The 15,698-nt window shown below is 54.1% G+C and overlaps 2 protein-coding genes across 2 annotated transcripts; one reads left to right on the top strand and one right to left on the bottom strand.

Moving 5' to 3' along the window:
- Positions 1 to 8,203: 8,203 nt before the first annotated feature.
- On the top strand, positions 8,204 to 9,258 carry Sycn (syncollin). The gene is made up of 2 exons (XM_048329501.1): positions 8,204 to 8,598; positions 9,209 to 9,258. Exons 1-2 carry the CDS (start codon positions 8,204 to 8,206, stop codon positions 9,216 to 9,218), a joined length of 405 nt encoding a protein of 134 aa, XP_048185458.1. The 3' UTR covers positions 9,219 to 9,258.
- A 1,584-nt stretch (positions 9,259 to 10,842) lies between these two features.
- On the bottom strand, positions 10,843 to 14,049 carry Nccrp1 (NCCRP1, F-box associated domain containing). The gene is made up of 6 exons (XM_048329500.1): positions 13,718 to 14,049; positions 13,017 to 13,079; positions 12,887 to 12,938; positions 12,493 to 12,588; positions 11,154 to 11,292; positions 10,843 to 11,049 (listed from the first exon to the last, which is right to left on the bottom strand). The coding sequence occupies exons 1-6, from the start codon at positions 14,025 to 14,027 to the stop codon at positions 10,909 to 10,911; spliced, it is 801 nt and encodes a 266-aa protein (XP_048185457.1). The 5' UTR covers positions 14,028 to 14,049; the 3' UTR covers positions 10,843 to 10,908.
- Between the last annotated feature and the right edge of the window lie 1,649 nt (positions 14,050 to 15,698).

Genomic DNA, 15,698 nt, shown 5'->3' with positions numbered 1-15,698 from the left:
CTGGGGATGGTCAGTCGGGACTGGGCGGGGCCTGTGGGGGTGAGGGCTGGGATGTGGGCAATGCCCATTTCTCTGGTGTAAATCCAATACCTCTATCCATCGCAAGATACCAGAGTGAAACTGCTGAGGGGAAACTGGATGAAGAATTATAGAGAAAGGCCAGACACTGGTGTCCCACACCTCTCATCCTAGCTACTCAGAAAGCTCAGCTCTGAGGATCACAGTTTGAAGCCAAGCCAGGCAGGAAAGTCAGTGAGACTCTTAACTCCAATGAACCACCAGAAAACTGGAAGTGGAGCTGTGGCTCAAAGTGGTAGAGTGGTAGCCTTGAACCCAGGGACAGTACCCAGGCCCTGAATTCCAGCCACAGGTCTGGCAAAAGAAAAAGTTCTGAGCTTGTCTAATTCTGCTGTAAAGGCATTGGGGATACAATGTTTAAGGTTCCCAGCATGCTGTAACTATGTAGCCCAGAGCAGGGGATTAGAGCTCAGGACTCTGTTCTTCTGGGGGCCAGGAGAGGCTCATCAGGGACTAGGCCCCGTCTGACACCTGGATTGCAGCAGCCCTCCTCTGTAGCTGACCGCAGCAACCAGGGACAAAATAGTAATGGAAACCAGGCCAGAGAGAGAGATTTTGGGGGACCAGGGGACCTGATGCTATTCTTGCTATCCGATCCCAAGATCTCATTCACATGTTTTTTTATGGAGTTCAGGACAGGGGAAGGAACAACTACCGATAAGTGCAGAGATGAAGGTATCAATCTATCTCCTGGTAACAACCATTAATATGTCATGTAATTTGTACACATAGACATAAACATAGCAATAACATATTCCATTCATAAAACTGACATCCATCTGATCTCCAAGGCCTTGACTTTTAGTGTCCAAACAGCTCTAATTTAAGCACACTTTGGGTAGTAACTTTTACCTCTATCAGCCTTGACCTTTCGACCTTTCTGGGGCACTGGCCTTCAGCCTTCTGAGGGCACTTCAAGCTGGTATTCCAAGCTCTTTAACTCTTTCAGGGCTCACAACTCAACATCAGAGGCTCTCACACTCCTCCTTGTTGGCTGTTTTTTTTTTTTTTTTTCCCTTGGCCCTGGAGCTTGAACTTGGGGCCTGAACACTGCCCCTGAGCCTCTTGGAGCTTGTGCTCAAGGTTAGAACTCTTCCACTTGAGCCACAGAACCACTTCTGGCTTTTACTGAATAGTGTCTTTTTTTTCTTTTTTGCCAGTCCTGGGCCTCGGACTCAGGGCCTGAGCACTATCCCTGGTTTCTTTTTGCTCAAGGCTAGCACTCTGCCACCTGAGTCACAGCGCCACTTCTGGCTATTTTCTACATATGTGGTGCTGGGGAATCAAACCCAGGGCTTCATGTATACAAGGCAAGCACTCTTGCCACTAGGCCATATTCCCAGCCCCCTTTACTGAGTAGTTTCTTGGAGGTTAAGAGTTTCACAGACTTTACTGCCCAGGCTGGATCCTTAGACCTCAGCCTCCTGAGTAGGTAGGATTTCAGGCATGAGGTACTGATGCTTGGCCTCCTAGTTTTTCTGAGTTTTGGATGTGTGTGTATGTGTGTGTGTGTGTGTGTGTGTGTGTGTGTGTGTATCTGCACACCTCCCCTGGAGCTTGAACTCAGGGCCTGGGCACTGTCCCTGAGCTTCTTTTGCTCAAGGCTAGCACTCTACCACTAGAACCATAGCGCCACTTCCAGCTTTTTCTGTTTATGTGGTGCTGAGGAATCGAACCTAGGCCTTCAGGCACGCTAGGCAAGCACTCTACCACTAAGCCACATTCCCAGTCCCTGCCATTTCCTTTTTTCTGCACCCAGGAAGGTTTTTCCTAGCATACTAATGCATTTCTGGTCCCCTACTCTAGTTAATATATGACTGGGCAATATACCCATTTTGTTGACTGTGTGTGTGTGTGTGTGTGTGTGTGTGTGCACACGCACATGCGCACGCACGCATGTGATGAATGTTCAGTTTGTTATGTTTTGTTTAAGACAGAGTCTGGCCTGAACCTCACCATCTTCCTGCTTCTGTCTACAAGTTTGAATTGCAGGCATGCATTGCCTGGTTTCAGTGTAGTAGCTGTAAGTACCTTGTAAGACTCCACTCGTACACTGATCCCCAGAACTCTGTTTTGTGCTTGTCCTCCCTGCCCTCACCCCTCACCGCCCCCCTTGGACTTCCCATCTGTGTCTGAGCGCGCCCGGGACCCCATTGTCATGGACTCATGACGTGAATCATAGTGCGCCAGTGGTTTATTTCCCTCCGCATCATGTCCACAGGGCTCTTCTACGAATTATCGTGTCAGAATTTCCTTCCTTTTGATGGCTGAATGATAGATACCTCACCTATTAGGCGGCAGAGCAATATCGCACCTAAACCGCACTTGGCCCCATGCGTTTTCTTGCTGGAAAATGTGAATATTTTCAAGCCATTAATCCTGTGGTGGACTGTTGCCGAAGCCATAGGAAACTGATGCAGGCAGGAAATGGCAGCATTTGCTGTAGGGTTCATGAGCTGACACCAGGGCCATGTGGGGGAGAAATGGACTTAACGATGATCTGGGTGGGGCTGCGGGAAGCCCACAGAGAGACAGACCCCAGACCCATTTCAGCAGGCACCATGAGCATTCGGAGGCCCGAGGGCCTTGGGAATAGAGAGTCTGGGGTCTGAAATAAGGGACAATCTAGGTACTTCCTGGACATAGATTTCAGTTTCTTTTTCTTTTTGTTGGTTGGTTGTGGGCCTTTAACTCAGGGCCTGGGCGCTACTTGCTTTTTTGCTCTACCATTTTGAGCTACAGTGCCTCTTCTGTTGTTTTGTTGGTTCATTGGAGATAAGAGTCTCACGGCCTTTCCTCCCTGGGCTGGCTTCGAACAATGGTCCTCTGATCTCAGCCTCCTGAGTAGCTAGGATTACAGGCATGAGCCACTGACAGCTGGCCTTTTTCCCCTTCAGTTTATGCTCAAGGCTAGCACACTTCCACTTGGGCCACAGCTCTACTTCTGGCTAAAGGATTGACCCCCACCCCATTGCCTCAGGCCCATACAGACACCAGGAACCTCAATGCTTTGATATGCAGGCAAGGCAATCCACCTAGGTCCAGCTGTAACACAGAAAAGCCCTAACTTACACAAACCTGCTTTGATATGCACTTAGGCCCAGCTGTAAACTCCCCTTTGTGAGCTAAACAGAAAAGCCCCAACTTGCTAGACCTAGTGGCTCCTTCATTAACCTCTGCCTCCTTGCTCAGACCCCATATAAGCCTGGTCCCAAATTTTCCGTTCTCCTCTGCTTTCCTAACATTTTTTTTTTTCTGGTTCATTGGAGGTAAGAATCTCTTAGACTTTCCTGCCTCAGCTGGCTTCAAACCACGATCCTCAGTTCACAACCTCCTGAGTAGCTAGGACACAGGCACCCGCCTCTCCATGGTCCTCGTGGTTGTTGTGTCCAGGCCTAATTGCCCTGGTCTCCCCACCCCTGGGAGGTTCCCCTTCCCTGAGCAGCTTATCTCTGCATTACCAAGCCCTCACTCCCTGGTGGGGTATCTCTGGCTGGAGCAGGGTCAGCCCCAGGGACATGGTGTGTAGGAAATCATGCTGTTTGCTTTCTCCCAACTCCCCACTTCCCTGGCTTCTGCTCACCCAGCCTGGGGCACCCCTTAGAGACAGGCACCCACCTCAGGCTGAGTTTGCCCACCTGAGTCCCTCCTGCCTGGCTTAGCATAAGAGAGGCAGACACACAGAGGGTGCGTGTGTGCACGCGCACGTGTGTGTGTGTGTGTGTGTGTGTAAGAGAGAGAGAGGACAAAGACACAGACACAGAGAGAAACAGAGAAAAGTGAGAATGAAACACAAGACAGAGACAAAGAGGGGAGAAAGATGGAGAGACAACAAAGACAGGGAGAGACACACAGAAAAGACAGAGAAGTGGGAAGGTGGCTTAGTGGTGGAGTGCTTGCCTAATGTGCATGAAGCCCCAGGTTCAATTCCTCAATATCACATAAACAGAAAAAGCCAGAAGTGGCTTGGAGGCTCAAGAGGTAGAGTGCTAGCCTTGGGCAAAAAGAAGCTCTGAGACAGTGCCTAGGCCCTGAGTTCAAGTCCCAGGACTGGCAAAAAAAAAGAGAGAGAGAGAGAGAGAGAGAGAGAGAGAGAGAGAGAGAGAAGGGAGAGAGAGAGAGAAATAAAGACAGAAACAGACAGATAGAAAGACACAGAAAGAGGCTAGGAATATGGCCTAGTGGCAGGAGTTCTTGCCTCCTATACATGAAGCCCTGGGTTCAATTCCCCAGCACCACATATACAGAAAATGGCCAGAAGTGGCGCTGTGGCTCAAGTGGCAGAGTGCTAGCCTTGAGCAAAAAAGGAAGCCAGGGACAGTGCTCAGGCCCTGAGTTCAAGCCACAGGACTGACAAAAAAAAAAAAAAAAAGACACAGAAAGAGGCAGAGACAGACAGAAACAGAGACACAGAGAATGAGTTGAGAGAAAAGGAGAAAGATGGACAGAGAGAAAGAGAAAGAGGGGAAGACAACGGTTGCTCAAGTCTGTAATCCTAGCTACTCAGAAGGCTGAGATCTGAGGATCAGGGTTCAAAGCCAGCCCAGGCAGGAAATTCCATGAGACGCTCATCTCCAAAAAAACTGAAAGTGATGCTGTGGCTCAAAGTGGTGGAGCACTAGCCTTAAAGTGAAAGAGCTCAGGGAGAGCTCCCAGGCCTTGAGTTCAAGCCCTATGACCAAAAAAGAGAGACAGACAGACAAGCAGGCAGGCAGACAGACATAGAGATAGAGAAAGAGAGAGGAAGAGAGACAGAAATACAGATAGAGAGGCAGAGAAGGAGAGAGAGACAGACATAGAGACAGAGAGGAGGGGAGAGAAGCCAGAAGATTTCCTCTGGCCTGCAGGTGGCGGGGAAGGCGAGATGCTGGGGGTAGCAAGCACCTTCTCTCTGAGTTCTTAGGTGGCAGGGAGGCCCCCTGGCACCAGGAGGTAGAGCACATGCTCTGGAGAGAGGGCACCCAGTCAGGCATGGCACCCCCCTCCCCCCAGCTGCTCCACCTCCAACCCTGCACAAGGGGACTGCGACCTTCCCCCTCTGCCGGGTCCCCACCTCTGAATGACAATCACATGGAAGGAGAACTTGGGAGAGGGGAGGGCTTCCAACCATGGCAGGTGACTTCGGTCTCCTGGGAGGAATGTCACACTGAGTGTTGTCATCTCAAAGTAATTTTTTTTTCTTTTTTGATGGCTCAGGTAGGTTCGAATTCATTTTGATTGGAAGTAATAGAATCCCACTCAAACTAGCTTAAGTAAGAAGAGGCATGTAATCTGAGGAGACAGGATGTGTGAAAGAATCTAATAGAAACATTTTGGCATTATCTTGTAAAGATGAATCTATGCAAAGTGTATGAGCTAGAAATTCAACACCTCAGATACGTCAAGACGTACTCTTACACCAGTGTTCTGGAAACATGAATAATAATTTTTTTCAAGCCCAGGCACAGCGGTTAATGCCTGCAATCCCAGCTACTCTAGAGGCTGAGAATAGGAAGATGACAGCGAAAAGCCAAAAGTAGTTGAACCCCATGTCGATCAGTGAGTTATGCATGGTAGTGCACGTCTGTGGTCCCAGCCGAGGGGAAGGTATAAGTAGGAGCATTGTGGTTGGAGGTTGCCCCCCTAGATCTCTGTAGATGTCAACATTTCAAAGGGACTGAAGAAGGTTTTGTGTGTATTATGTCCATTTCCCATATGATGAAAATTGAATATAGGAGAGTTTGAGTAACTTGGCCCAGACTCTTGTAGCCTATAAAAGACAGAGCTGGGATGGCTGCTCATGCCTGTAGTCCTAGCTACATCAGGAGGCTGAGATCTGTGGATTGGGGTTCAAGCCTAGCCCAGACAGGAAAAAGTCTGTGAGACTTTTATCTCCAATTAACCACCAAAAAAAAAAAATAAATAAATAATAATAATAATAATAAATCAAAAGAGGAGCTGTGGCTCAAATGGTAGAGTGCCAGCCTTGAGTAAAAAAATCTCAGGGACAGCACCTAGGCCCCTAGTTCAAACATCATGACCCCTCCTCCTCCCCCTCAACAAACAAAAACAATAGATTTGAACTTGGGTCCAGGAATCCAAAACCAGCAGGTTCAATCCCTGCGCCATGGCGCCACCTCCTGGTTGCTCTGGGTATTGCTGCCAGTGAAACCTTCAAAGCTGGGGAGCCCTAGGGCAGATGCTAGCTAGGGTTGATGGAAACGCATCCTCCTGCGGCTGCCAGTGGTCCTTCATCTGCTTTCCCTCAGCCACTCCCTCCTTCCCCTTGGCCTTCCACCCTTTTACACCTGTCCCCACTTTTTTTTTTTTTGCCAGTCCTGGGGCTTGAACTCAGGGCCTGAGCACTGTCCCTGGCTTCTTTTTGCTCAAGGCTAGCACTCTGCCACCTGAGCCACAGCGCCACTTCTGGCCATTTTCTATATATGTGGTGCTGGGGAATTGAACCCAGGGCCTCATGTACAGGAGGCAAGCACTCTTGCCACTAGGCCATATCCCCAGCCCCTGTCCCCACTTCTGGCAGCCGGCTCCGAATTTGTCTGTAGTGTGTGTGTGTGTGTGTGTGTGTGTGTGTGTGTGTGTGTGTGTGTGTGTGTGTGTGTGTGTGCCAGTCCTGGGGCTTGGGCTCAGGGCCTGGGCACTGTCCTGGAGCTCTTTTTGCTTGAGGCTGGTGCTCTACCACTTGAGCCGCCACTCTGCTTCCTTTTTTTTTTTTTCTGTTTCATAGTTGATAAGAGCCTGAAGATCTTTTCCTGCCTGGATGGGCTTTGAACCACAGTCCTGAGATCTCAGCCTCCTGAGCAGCTGGAATGACCGGCGGGAGCCACTAGACACTGAGGCTCAACCTCTCCTTTTCTATGATCTCTGTTGGGAAGTGTCCAATCAAGGGTGAAATGTTCTGAAAAATAAGAGAGATTGGGGAGAGGAAAGGAAAACAAACCCAAGCTGCCTTTCTTCCCACAGCCTTCAGGTTTCAGTTATCGTTATTGACATACTGTCTGCCTTCCTCCAAGACAGGACACATCTCCCATGGAATGGAGGGTGTGCAGCGAGATGCTCATGGTTCTACCATGTGTGCAGTGCATGTGAAAAAACTGGCGAGTGGGTCCTGGGGTACGAGTGCTGAGGGTTTGTGTGTATGTGTGAGCACACACACACACATGTGGGTGTGACAGCGTGGCATTTTCCATATGGGAGGATTTGTGATGGTGGCTCTGTGTTGGGGCTTGTGGTTCTGTCCCTTCCCGGATCTCCCCGCTGTGTGTCCGAAATTCCCTGGGTCCCTCGTGGGTGGATGGGGTTTACAGGGGACTCAGCCCATCGGGGGGTGTCAGAGAGCAGAGAGGGGGGCTCTGGGCCTCTGGAGCAGACATGTTGCTCTGGGAAAGCAGCAAGTATAGATTAGATTTCATGGGTCATGGGACAGAAAGGAAGGAGAAGGATCTGGGTCAGTTCTGGGGCAGGCCCTGGGACGCAAACCAAGTCCTGTGCATCAAGCCGGGTGATGGGTGGTGCGCTTTCCTGTCTCCTATGTTTATATTTAGAGTATTGTCTTCGCTCCACACTGCATATTAAATATTCATGTCGTGTTTGCAAACAGCGTTTATATGAGCCAGATGTGGTGGTGCACATCTGTAAACCCTGCTACTCAGGAGAGAGAGGCAGGAGGATATTTACCTGACCTAAGGATGGTAATCCTGTCTCGGCTGGGCCTGTCATCCTAGCGACTCAGAAGGCTGAGATCTGAGGATTGGGGTTCAAAGTCAGGCTTGGGCCACAAAGTCTGTGAGACTCCAATCTCCAATCTGCCAGCAAAAACTCAGAAGTGGAGGTGTGGCTCAAGTGATGGAGCACCTGCCTTGAGCAAAAAAAAAGTTTAGAGACAACTCCCAGACCCTGAGTTCAAGCCCCAGGACACACAAATACACACACACACACACACACACACACACCAATACTCACAACTCTCACTGAATTAATTATTAAAGAGATTTCAAGGTTAAGGAAATCTTGTTTTCTGGGGGGGGGGTGGAGGAGGCCCCACTTTTATCTCGCAGCTTGTCCCTTCTCACAGGTCCAGTATATAAAGGCAAGTGGCAAACCCTCAGCTTGCTGGGTACCTGGCGCCATGATGCGGCTGTGCCCCCTGCTGTTGGTCCTGGCCCTGGCCGCCATCCCCCACGCCCGGGGCGCTTGCCCGGTGCCCACCGATCTTAAGAAGACCAATGGGACGCGCACGTGCGCCAAGCTCTACGACAAGAGCGACCCTTACTACGAAAACTGCTGCCGGGGCGCCGAGCTGTCGCTGCCGCCGGGCGCCGACCTGCCCTTCCTGCCCTCGGACTGGGCCAACACGGCCTCCTCGCTGGTGGTGGGCCAGCGCTGCGAGCTCACCGTGTGGTCCCGGCCTGGCAAAGCTGGCAAGACCCGCAAGTTCTCGGCCGGCACCTACCCTCGCCTGGAGGAGTACCGCAGGGGCATCCTGGGCGACTGGTCCAACTCCATCTCCGGACTCTACTGCAAGTGAGAACACGCCCCACCACACCCCAGGTCCCCATCCCCCACCCGACCCAGCCCTGGGGGCCCCATCTCAGAGGGCACCCCCTAACCTGCCTCCTGGTCTCCCACCCCATCCCTATCTCCCCGGTTCATTCCCTACCCGTTCCTGCAGTCAGCCTCTGGGGTTTCCAGACTCGAGCCCCATGTACCCCAGTATCTATCCTGAAAAGACTCCCTCTCTTTCTGCACCCCCATTTCCCACTGCTGCACCTCCACAGAGGTTGCCTGGTGAGCTCACTGACCACCTCCCTTAAGAGATCCCAGACTCATAGCTCCCCACACCCGACTCCCAGACTTTAAAACCAATCCAGCCGTCAAAACTCAAGGCCTGGTCCAGTGAGGCCAAACCCAGTCTAGCCATCCATGCTCCCCCAAACACCTGGCCCGCTAAGATCAGCCTCAAACCTAGAGCCCCCAGTCCCAGCCCTAGGGCCCCCCAGCCCCACCTGTACTTACCCAAGCTCCTAGACCAGCACCCCCAAGGGCCCCCAGCCCCAAGCCAGGCCCCCCTAGCTCCTGAAGTGGGAGTTCCACACCCTTCACCTCCTGGTGAGCATCTCTGATTTCCTTGCAGGTGTAACTGAGGCATCCAGGATCATCCATCTGTAGCCCACACAGTGATGAACACCCCGGGGGCCTCTTCCTTCAGCCTCCTCGCTCCCCCAGTCCAAGAGAGGGCGCTCTCTGCTGCCCCCAACTGGCCCGTGTGCAATACAGCCCTTCTGCACCTGACTCTGCGGGCTGCTCTGCTCTGTGGTGTGCGGGGGAAGGGCAGGGTGGGCTGCCCTGGGTCAGCCCAGGCCTGGGGCAGTGCCAGGGGTGGGGACGTAGCCATCAATTGTGACTCAGTGTTAGGTATGTATAACGATACCCACCCAGAGGGCCAGGTGTGGGTGGCTCACGCCTGTAATACTAGCTACTCAGGAGGCTGAGCTCTGAGGAGCGCACGCAGTTCATACAGCCCAGGCAGGAGAGTCCAGGAGACTCTTACCTGTAATTAGCCAGCAAAAAGCTGGAAGTGAAGCTGTGGCTCAAGTGACAGAGCGCCAGCCTTGAGTGAAAAAGCTAAGGGACAGCACCCAGGTCTTGAGTTTAAGTCCTAGTACATGTGCGTGTGTACACACACACACACACACACACACACACACACACAAATTGGTGGTGAAGGATTGGAGGAGAGAATGGAACTGAATGGGACTGAGGGGGGTTCTGAGGACCAGAGACCGGGGGGGCCACTCAGCATCTTTGAACATAGTTTTATTCATCCACTTGGTGGTAACTTACTGAGCACCTACTATACCAGGTGTCCCTTCCCTGGGGGCTCAGCAAGCCAGAGCCATACAGTCAGGGAGGTGGCAAGCCGAAGACCAGGCAAGACTTGGCAGCAGGAGGGGTAAAGGGCCAGGAGGACAGTGGGGTAGTGTAGGAAGATCATGTAGAGGCAAAGGGATCAGATAGGGGGTGCTGAAAGGTTAGAGGGGGTGAGCACTGGTGGCTCATGCCTGTAATCCTTGCTACTCAGGAGGCTGAGATCTGAGGGTCATGGCTGGAAGGCAGCCAGCGCAGGAAAGTCCCTGGGACTTATCTCCAATCAGCCAGCAAAAAGTTGGAAGTCGAGCTTGTGGCTCAGTGGTACAGTGCTAGCCTTGACCAAAGCAGCCCTGAGTTCAAGCCCCAGTACTGGCACTCAGAAAAACAAACAAACCCAACAACTCGTGGCTCATGCTTGTCATCCTGGCTACTCAGGAGGCTGTGATCTGAGGATCAGGATTCAAAGCCAGCCTGGGCAGGAAAGTCCAGGAGACTCTTCTCCAATTAACCACCAGAAAACTGGATGTGGCGCTGTGGTTCAAAGTGGTAGAGCACTAGCCTTGAGTGAAAAGAGCTCAGAGACAGTGCCCAGCCCCGAGTTCAAGCCTCAGGACTGCCTGGGAATGTGGCTTAGTGGTGGAGTGCTTACCTAGCATGCAGGAAGCCCTAGGTTCCATTTCTCAGTACCACATAGTGAGAAAAGGCCAGAAGTGGCACTGTGGCTAAAGTAAGTGGTAGAGTGCTAGCCTTGAGCAAAAGAAGCCAGGGACAGTGCTCAGGCCGTGAGTTCAAGCCCCAGGACTGGCAAAGAGAGAGAGAGAGAGAGAGAAAGAGAGAGAGAGTTTGATGCTGAGATGGCTAAGAGGTAACAAAGCAGGCGTAAGGACAGATGGGAAAGCCATGGGACAGGAAGAGGGTGAGGCTGTGGGTCAGAGGAGGCCCAGGGAGGCCGAGGCCATCCTGTCACTCCCTGAGCTGCACGGACACGGAGGAGTCGGTCACCCTGGTCCTGCGGAGGCCCCCAGCCTCCAGGCGGTTCTTAGTCTTGTGCAGGAAGTGGACGAATCTCACCCCAGGACCGTACTGGCGGAAGACGTGGGACACCTGTAGCAGAGTGGGTTTAGGGGGGCCCCACTGGGGGCCCCACCCACCCCACTGCCCTCCCTCTCTGCATGGTCTTGGAATAAAGACCCAGATGGGCATCTCACCTGGATCCAGCGCCCTGGGGGGCCCCGCCCCGAGGTGCGAGGGGCCACGTGGTGCTGCGCAATGACGGTGCGGCGGTCAGCGGCCAGTAGCCAGACATGCAGTTCATACACACAATCATCCAGCCGGCTGTCCTCGAACCTGGGAGTGGGGTCCCATTGTCAACCATGTCCCAACACCCCCTATTGCAACCACTGGCCTCTGCCTCCACTCAGCACCATTCAAAGTCTGTACCCAAGTTGGCAGTTTAGGGTGGGGTGGGTGGCAACACACCCTGTCCTTAAGGGGGGTTTTCCAGAGTTAAGTTGGGGGGGCAGGTGTCACTAGCAGTGACCACCAAGTGTGCTGGACGGGTGAGGATAATCAGGCAGAGGCAGAGGGCAGGCAGGGGGCAGGCAGGGGCAGCTCAGGGACGCTGGGCTGCATCTGGCCCAGCCGGACATGGGCAGAGCAGGCGTCCTGGGAGAGCCTGGGGTTCACTGCTTAAAGCAGGGGGGACTCCACCTCAAGACTAAGAAAGAAACCAGGTGCAGTGAGTGGCTCAGCTCTCTAATCCTCAGTGTCTCAGGTGGAGATCTGAGGAGCAGGTTTAAGGCCTGTCCAAGGCAGGAAAGTCTATGACTCTTATCTCCAGTTCATGAGCAAAAAGCCAGAAGTGGCGCTGTGGCTCAAAGTGGTAGAGCGCTGGCCTTGTGCAAAAGAGCTCAAGGACAGCAACTAGGCCCTCAAGCAGCAAAACAAACAAAACAAACACACCACACACACACACACACACACACACACACACACACACACACACACACACACACAAAACTGTGCCAGACATTCAAAGGCAAAAGCCACAGATTTTTCTTTTTTGGGGGGTATTGGTCCTAGAGTTTGAACTCAAGGCCTCAGCGTTGACTCTGAGCTCAAGGCTCAGGGCTACCATTCTACCACTTTGAGCCAAGGTCACGTCCAAAGTCTCATGGACTTTCCTGCCCTGTCTGGCTTTGAACATGATTCTCAGATCTCAGCCTCCTGAGTAGCCAGGATTTCAGGCGGGAGCCTGTTGTGGGCGGGGTTTTGTGATTGATGGGCGCGGCGATTGTGGGCGTGGTGGTCGGGGGTAGGTTATTCTAGGCGTGTCTATCACTGTGGGCGTGGCTCTCACTATGGATAGGGTTCTCAGTGTGGACAAGGTTGTGGGCGTGGCGTGCCGTTGTGGGCGTGGCTTGTCGCCCTGTGCGCAGCTACGCTATGGGCGTGGCCAGGTCTGCACTGTCGCTGGGGGAGCTGGGGAGGACCAGTGCTGAGGCAGCCCCGGGTGATGGAGGCCGGGCAGCGGGGTAGGACGCGCACCAGTCCATTACGGTGACATCCGGCTGCTCGTCATCCAGCAGCTCCTCCCACAGGCCCTCCGTCAGCAGGTTCACGCACTGCTGCTTCACTGTCCAGCTGCAGAGGGAGGGAGAGCAGGGGAGACCGGTGTGGGGGCTGGTCTAGCTCCAGGGTGGCCCACACACGGAGGCTGTGCGCCCCCTTGGTGCCTGAGAGTCTCAGCTCCCATGAGCCTCTCGGGGGACCATGGACTCTAAGCCTTTGGTTGCAGATGGGGAAACTGAGGCAGAAGATGAGAACTTTGCAGAAGACAGAGGCCCAGACAGGATAACTCAGTTTTCCCAAGCCACACAGCCAAAGAAGACTAGAAGAGGAGGAAAAATAAATCTCACACAACCAGGGCCCTGCTGCTCACCTGAGATTGCGCTGGAGCTTTTCAGATCCAATGTACCATCCACGGAAATTGCCTGGCAGGTGGCAGTAGTTAGAATGTCATTGTCCCATAAGAATACCCCCCCCAACCAGGCCACCCCCCCAGTACTCACCCAGGGCCTCCAGTGGTTGCTGGGTGGGGCCGGTAGGAGGAGCTGGCTGGTAAATGTTAATACCTGAAACCACGGTATGGCTCAGGGCCTTAGCTCACCCTCTCCTTCCCACCCTCCTTCCCTCCCTTCCTCCCTTCCTCTTACCCCAGGCTAAGCAGAAGAGACTGGAACCAGAGGCCCAAAGGACAAAACCTCTGGGATGAAGGAGTGAGGGGGGGGGGGAGTCTCACCCCAGCTGTGACCCAGAAGGCTGAGATCTGAGGACCACAGTTCAAAGCCAGCTCAGGCAGGAGAGACTTTGAAACTTTTTTTTTTTTTTTTTGGCAGTCCTAGGGCTTGAACTCAGGACCTGGGCGCTGCCCCTGAGCTTCTTTTCACTTGAACCCACAGCGCCATTTCTGGTTTTTCTGTGTATGTGGTCCTGAGGAATCAAACCCAGGGCTTCCTGCATGCTAGGCAAGCACCCTACCCTTAAGCCTAACCCCAGCCCCACTCTGGGGTTCTTTTATCTCCAATGAACACAGCGAAAAGCTGGAAGGGGAGTTGTGCCTCAAGTGGTAGAGCTCCGGCCTTGAGCAGAAAAAGCTCAGGGACTGCGCCCAGGCTCACAGTGGGGGAGATCCGGACGCCGAGGCCAGAGAAGGAGGCCCCAGGGACGCTGGGCGCCGGGAGGGAGGGAAGGGGAGGGGGAGGGCCCGCACCTTCGGGGTTGGGCGAGCGCAGCAGGTTGCGGTACAGCGGCCGCCTCAGCAGCAGCAGCGTCCAGGTGAGGCCCCGGGGCAGCTCCAGGCTCCCGCCCGGCGGCCCCCACTCCTCCAGCAGCAGCTGCCGGGCGCAGGCCTCCGACGGCGGCGCAGGTTGCAGGGGCTCCGGGGGCTCGGGGGTCGCGGGCGAGGGCGGCGAGGGCGGCGGCGGAGGGGACGGGGGCGAGGGTGGCGGCTCCTGGGGGCTGCTGGGCCCCTCCGCCTCCATCCCGGCTCCCAGCACGTCCTGATCGCGCGCCTTCTCCATCTCCCGGTCAGAGCAGAGCGACTGAGTCCCGGGCTCCGCCGCCGGCTCCCGGTTAACTGGGGCACGAGGGGGCGGGGCGGCCCGGCCCACACTTAATGGAGGGGCGTGTTGGGGCGAGGATCTGGGCCCCCAGGGTTCTCCTCCCTCTGACCAGAAAAAAACTTCCCCGGGACTTCCTCCCTCAGAATAGGACTCCAGGCCCCAGCCTCCTCCCTCAGACCTGAGGGTCAGGCCCCAGCTTCTCCCTTAGACTGAAGGGTCCAGATCCCAGTCCTCCTCCCTCAGACCCAGGGGTCCAGGCCCAGCCTCTTCAGCTGCCACACTGCCTGCCCCAGTTTCCCCAGGGCCAGATGAGGACAGAGCCCCAGCACCAACCGGGTCAGAACGGTGAGGAGCAAATGTCAGGGCAGGGATGGAGTCTTCATGAAGACCTCCTTTCTCCCCCTCTTCTTGCCCCTCCTCAGCCCCCCTCACTCCAGGACACACCTGGGGACCAAGATGTAAAGAGCAAAGGGAGGCCAGGAAGGTGAGCTGGGCAGGGAGGTGGAGGACCCCAGGGAAGCAATCAGCCGCCAGCTGGGGTTTTCTGGGTGTTTGCACCTCTTCCCTCAGCGGTCACAAGCAGATGGCAGGGCGGGGTGGGGGGGATGGTGGAGGCAGGATGCTGGGGGGGGGGCAGGGAAACCTGTAGAGCCAGATGCTTTGGGTCAGTCACATCCCACACCTTGCCTAGGTAAGCCCAGAGAGAGAACCCAGAGCGGAAGCCACAAGCACTCCCAGTTCACTTCAACCTCTCAACAAAGAGGGAGGAGTTGGCCGGGCTTGGTGGTGCACCGCTGTTATCCTAGCATGCAGAGAAGGTTGAGACAAGGAAGATCTGGGTTCCAAGACAGCCTGGGCTACATGGTAAGCCCCTATGTCAACTGACTTCTTCTGCAGCCCCTCCTCAAAACAACAACAACAACAAAAAACCAAACAGGAATAGAGCCTTGAACAAAAAATAGTGCAGGAACAGTGCCCAGGCCCTGAGTTCAAGCTCCAGGATCAGCATAAACAAAATAAAGAGGAGGCTGGGAATGTGGCTTAGTGGTAGAGTGTTTGCCTTGCATGCATGAAGCCCTTGGTTTGATTCCTCAGCACCACATACATAGAAAAAGCCAGAAGTGGGGCTGTGGCTCAAGTGGTAGAGGGCTAGCCTTGAGCAAAAAGAAGCTCACGGACAGTGCTCAGGTCTGAGTTCAAGTCCCAGGACTAGCAAGAAAAATAAAGAGGAGCACATGGTTGGCAGTGTACGTACAGGGAGAGATGACAGCAGGTTTCTTGGTACCCACAGTTCCATGGGCTCTTCCTGTCCCACATTTCCCACCCGGGGCAGAGACATGAGACACATGCTGCCAGACACTGGGGGGAGCTGGGCCCCGCCCCGGTGATGACGCCACATAATTGAGGGGTGCCTGCGTGCCAGGCGCGGGACCCGCACGTCCGCCCTAGCAAGTCCAACACTGTTGTGCCCATTTTGCAGGTCAGGACGGTGAGCACAGAGAGGGCTGGGAACTCCCGATGCTGCCCAGCTAGCATGTGGGCGCCTCGCCAAACACTTCTGCAGACACACGTGGTTAACATTTATTGATCATCTTCCTGTGTGCTGGGTGGGACTGGGAAACTGAGTCA

This window comes from Perognathus longimembris, chromosome 20 (assembly GCF_023159225.1).
Source record: "Perognathus longimembris pacificus isolate PPM17 chromosome 20, ASM2315922v1, whole genome shotgun sequence".
NCBI classification, from domain to species: domain Eukaryota; kingdom Metazoa; phylum Chordata; class Mammalia; order Rodentia; family Heteromyidae; genus Perognathus; species Perognathus longimembris.
The sequence above is the reverse complement of the archived record's forward strand: the minus strand, read 5'-3'. Positions and strand labels throughout refer to the sequence as shown.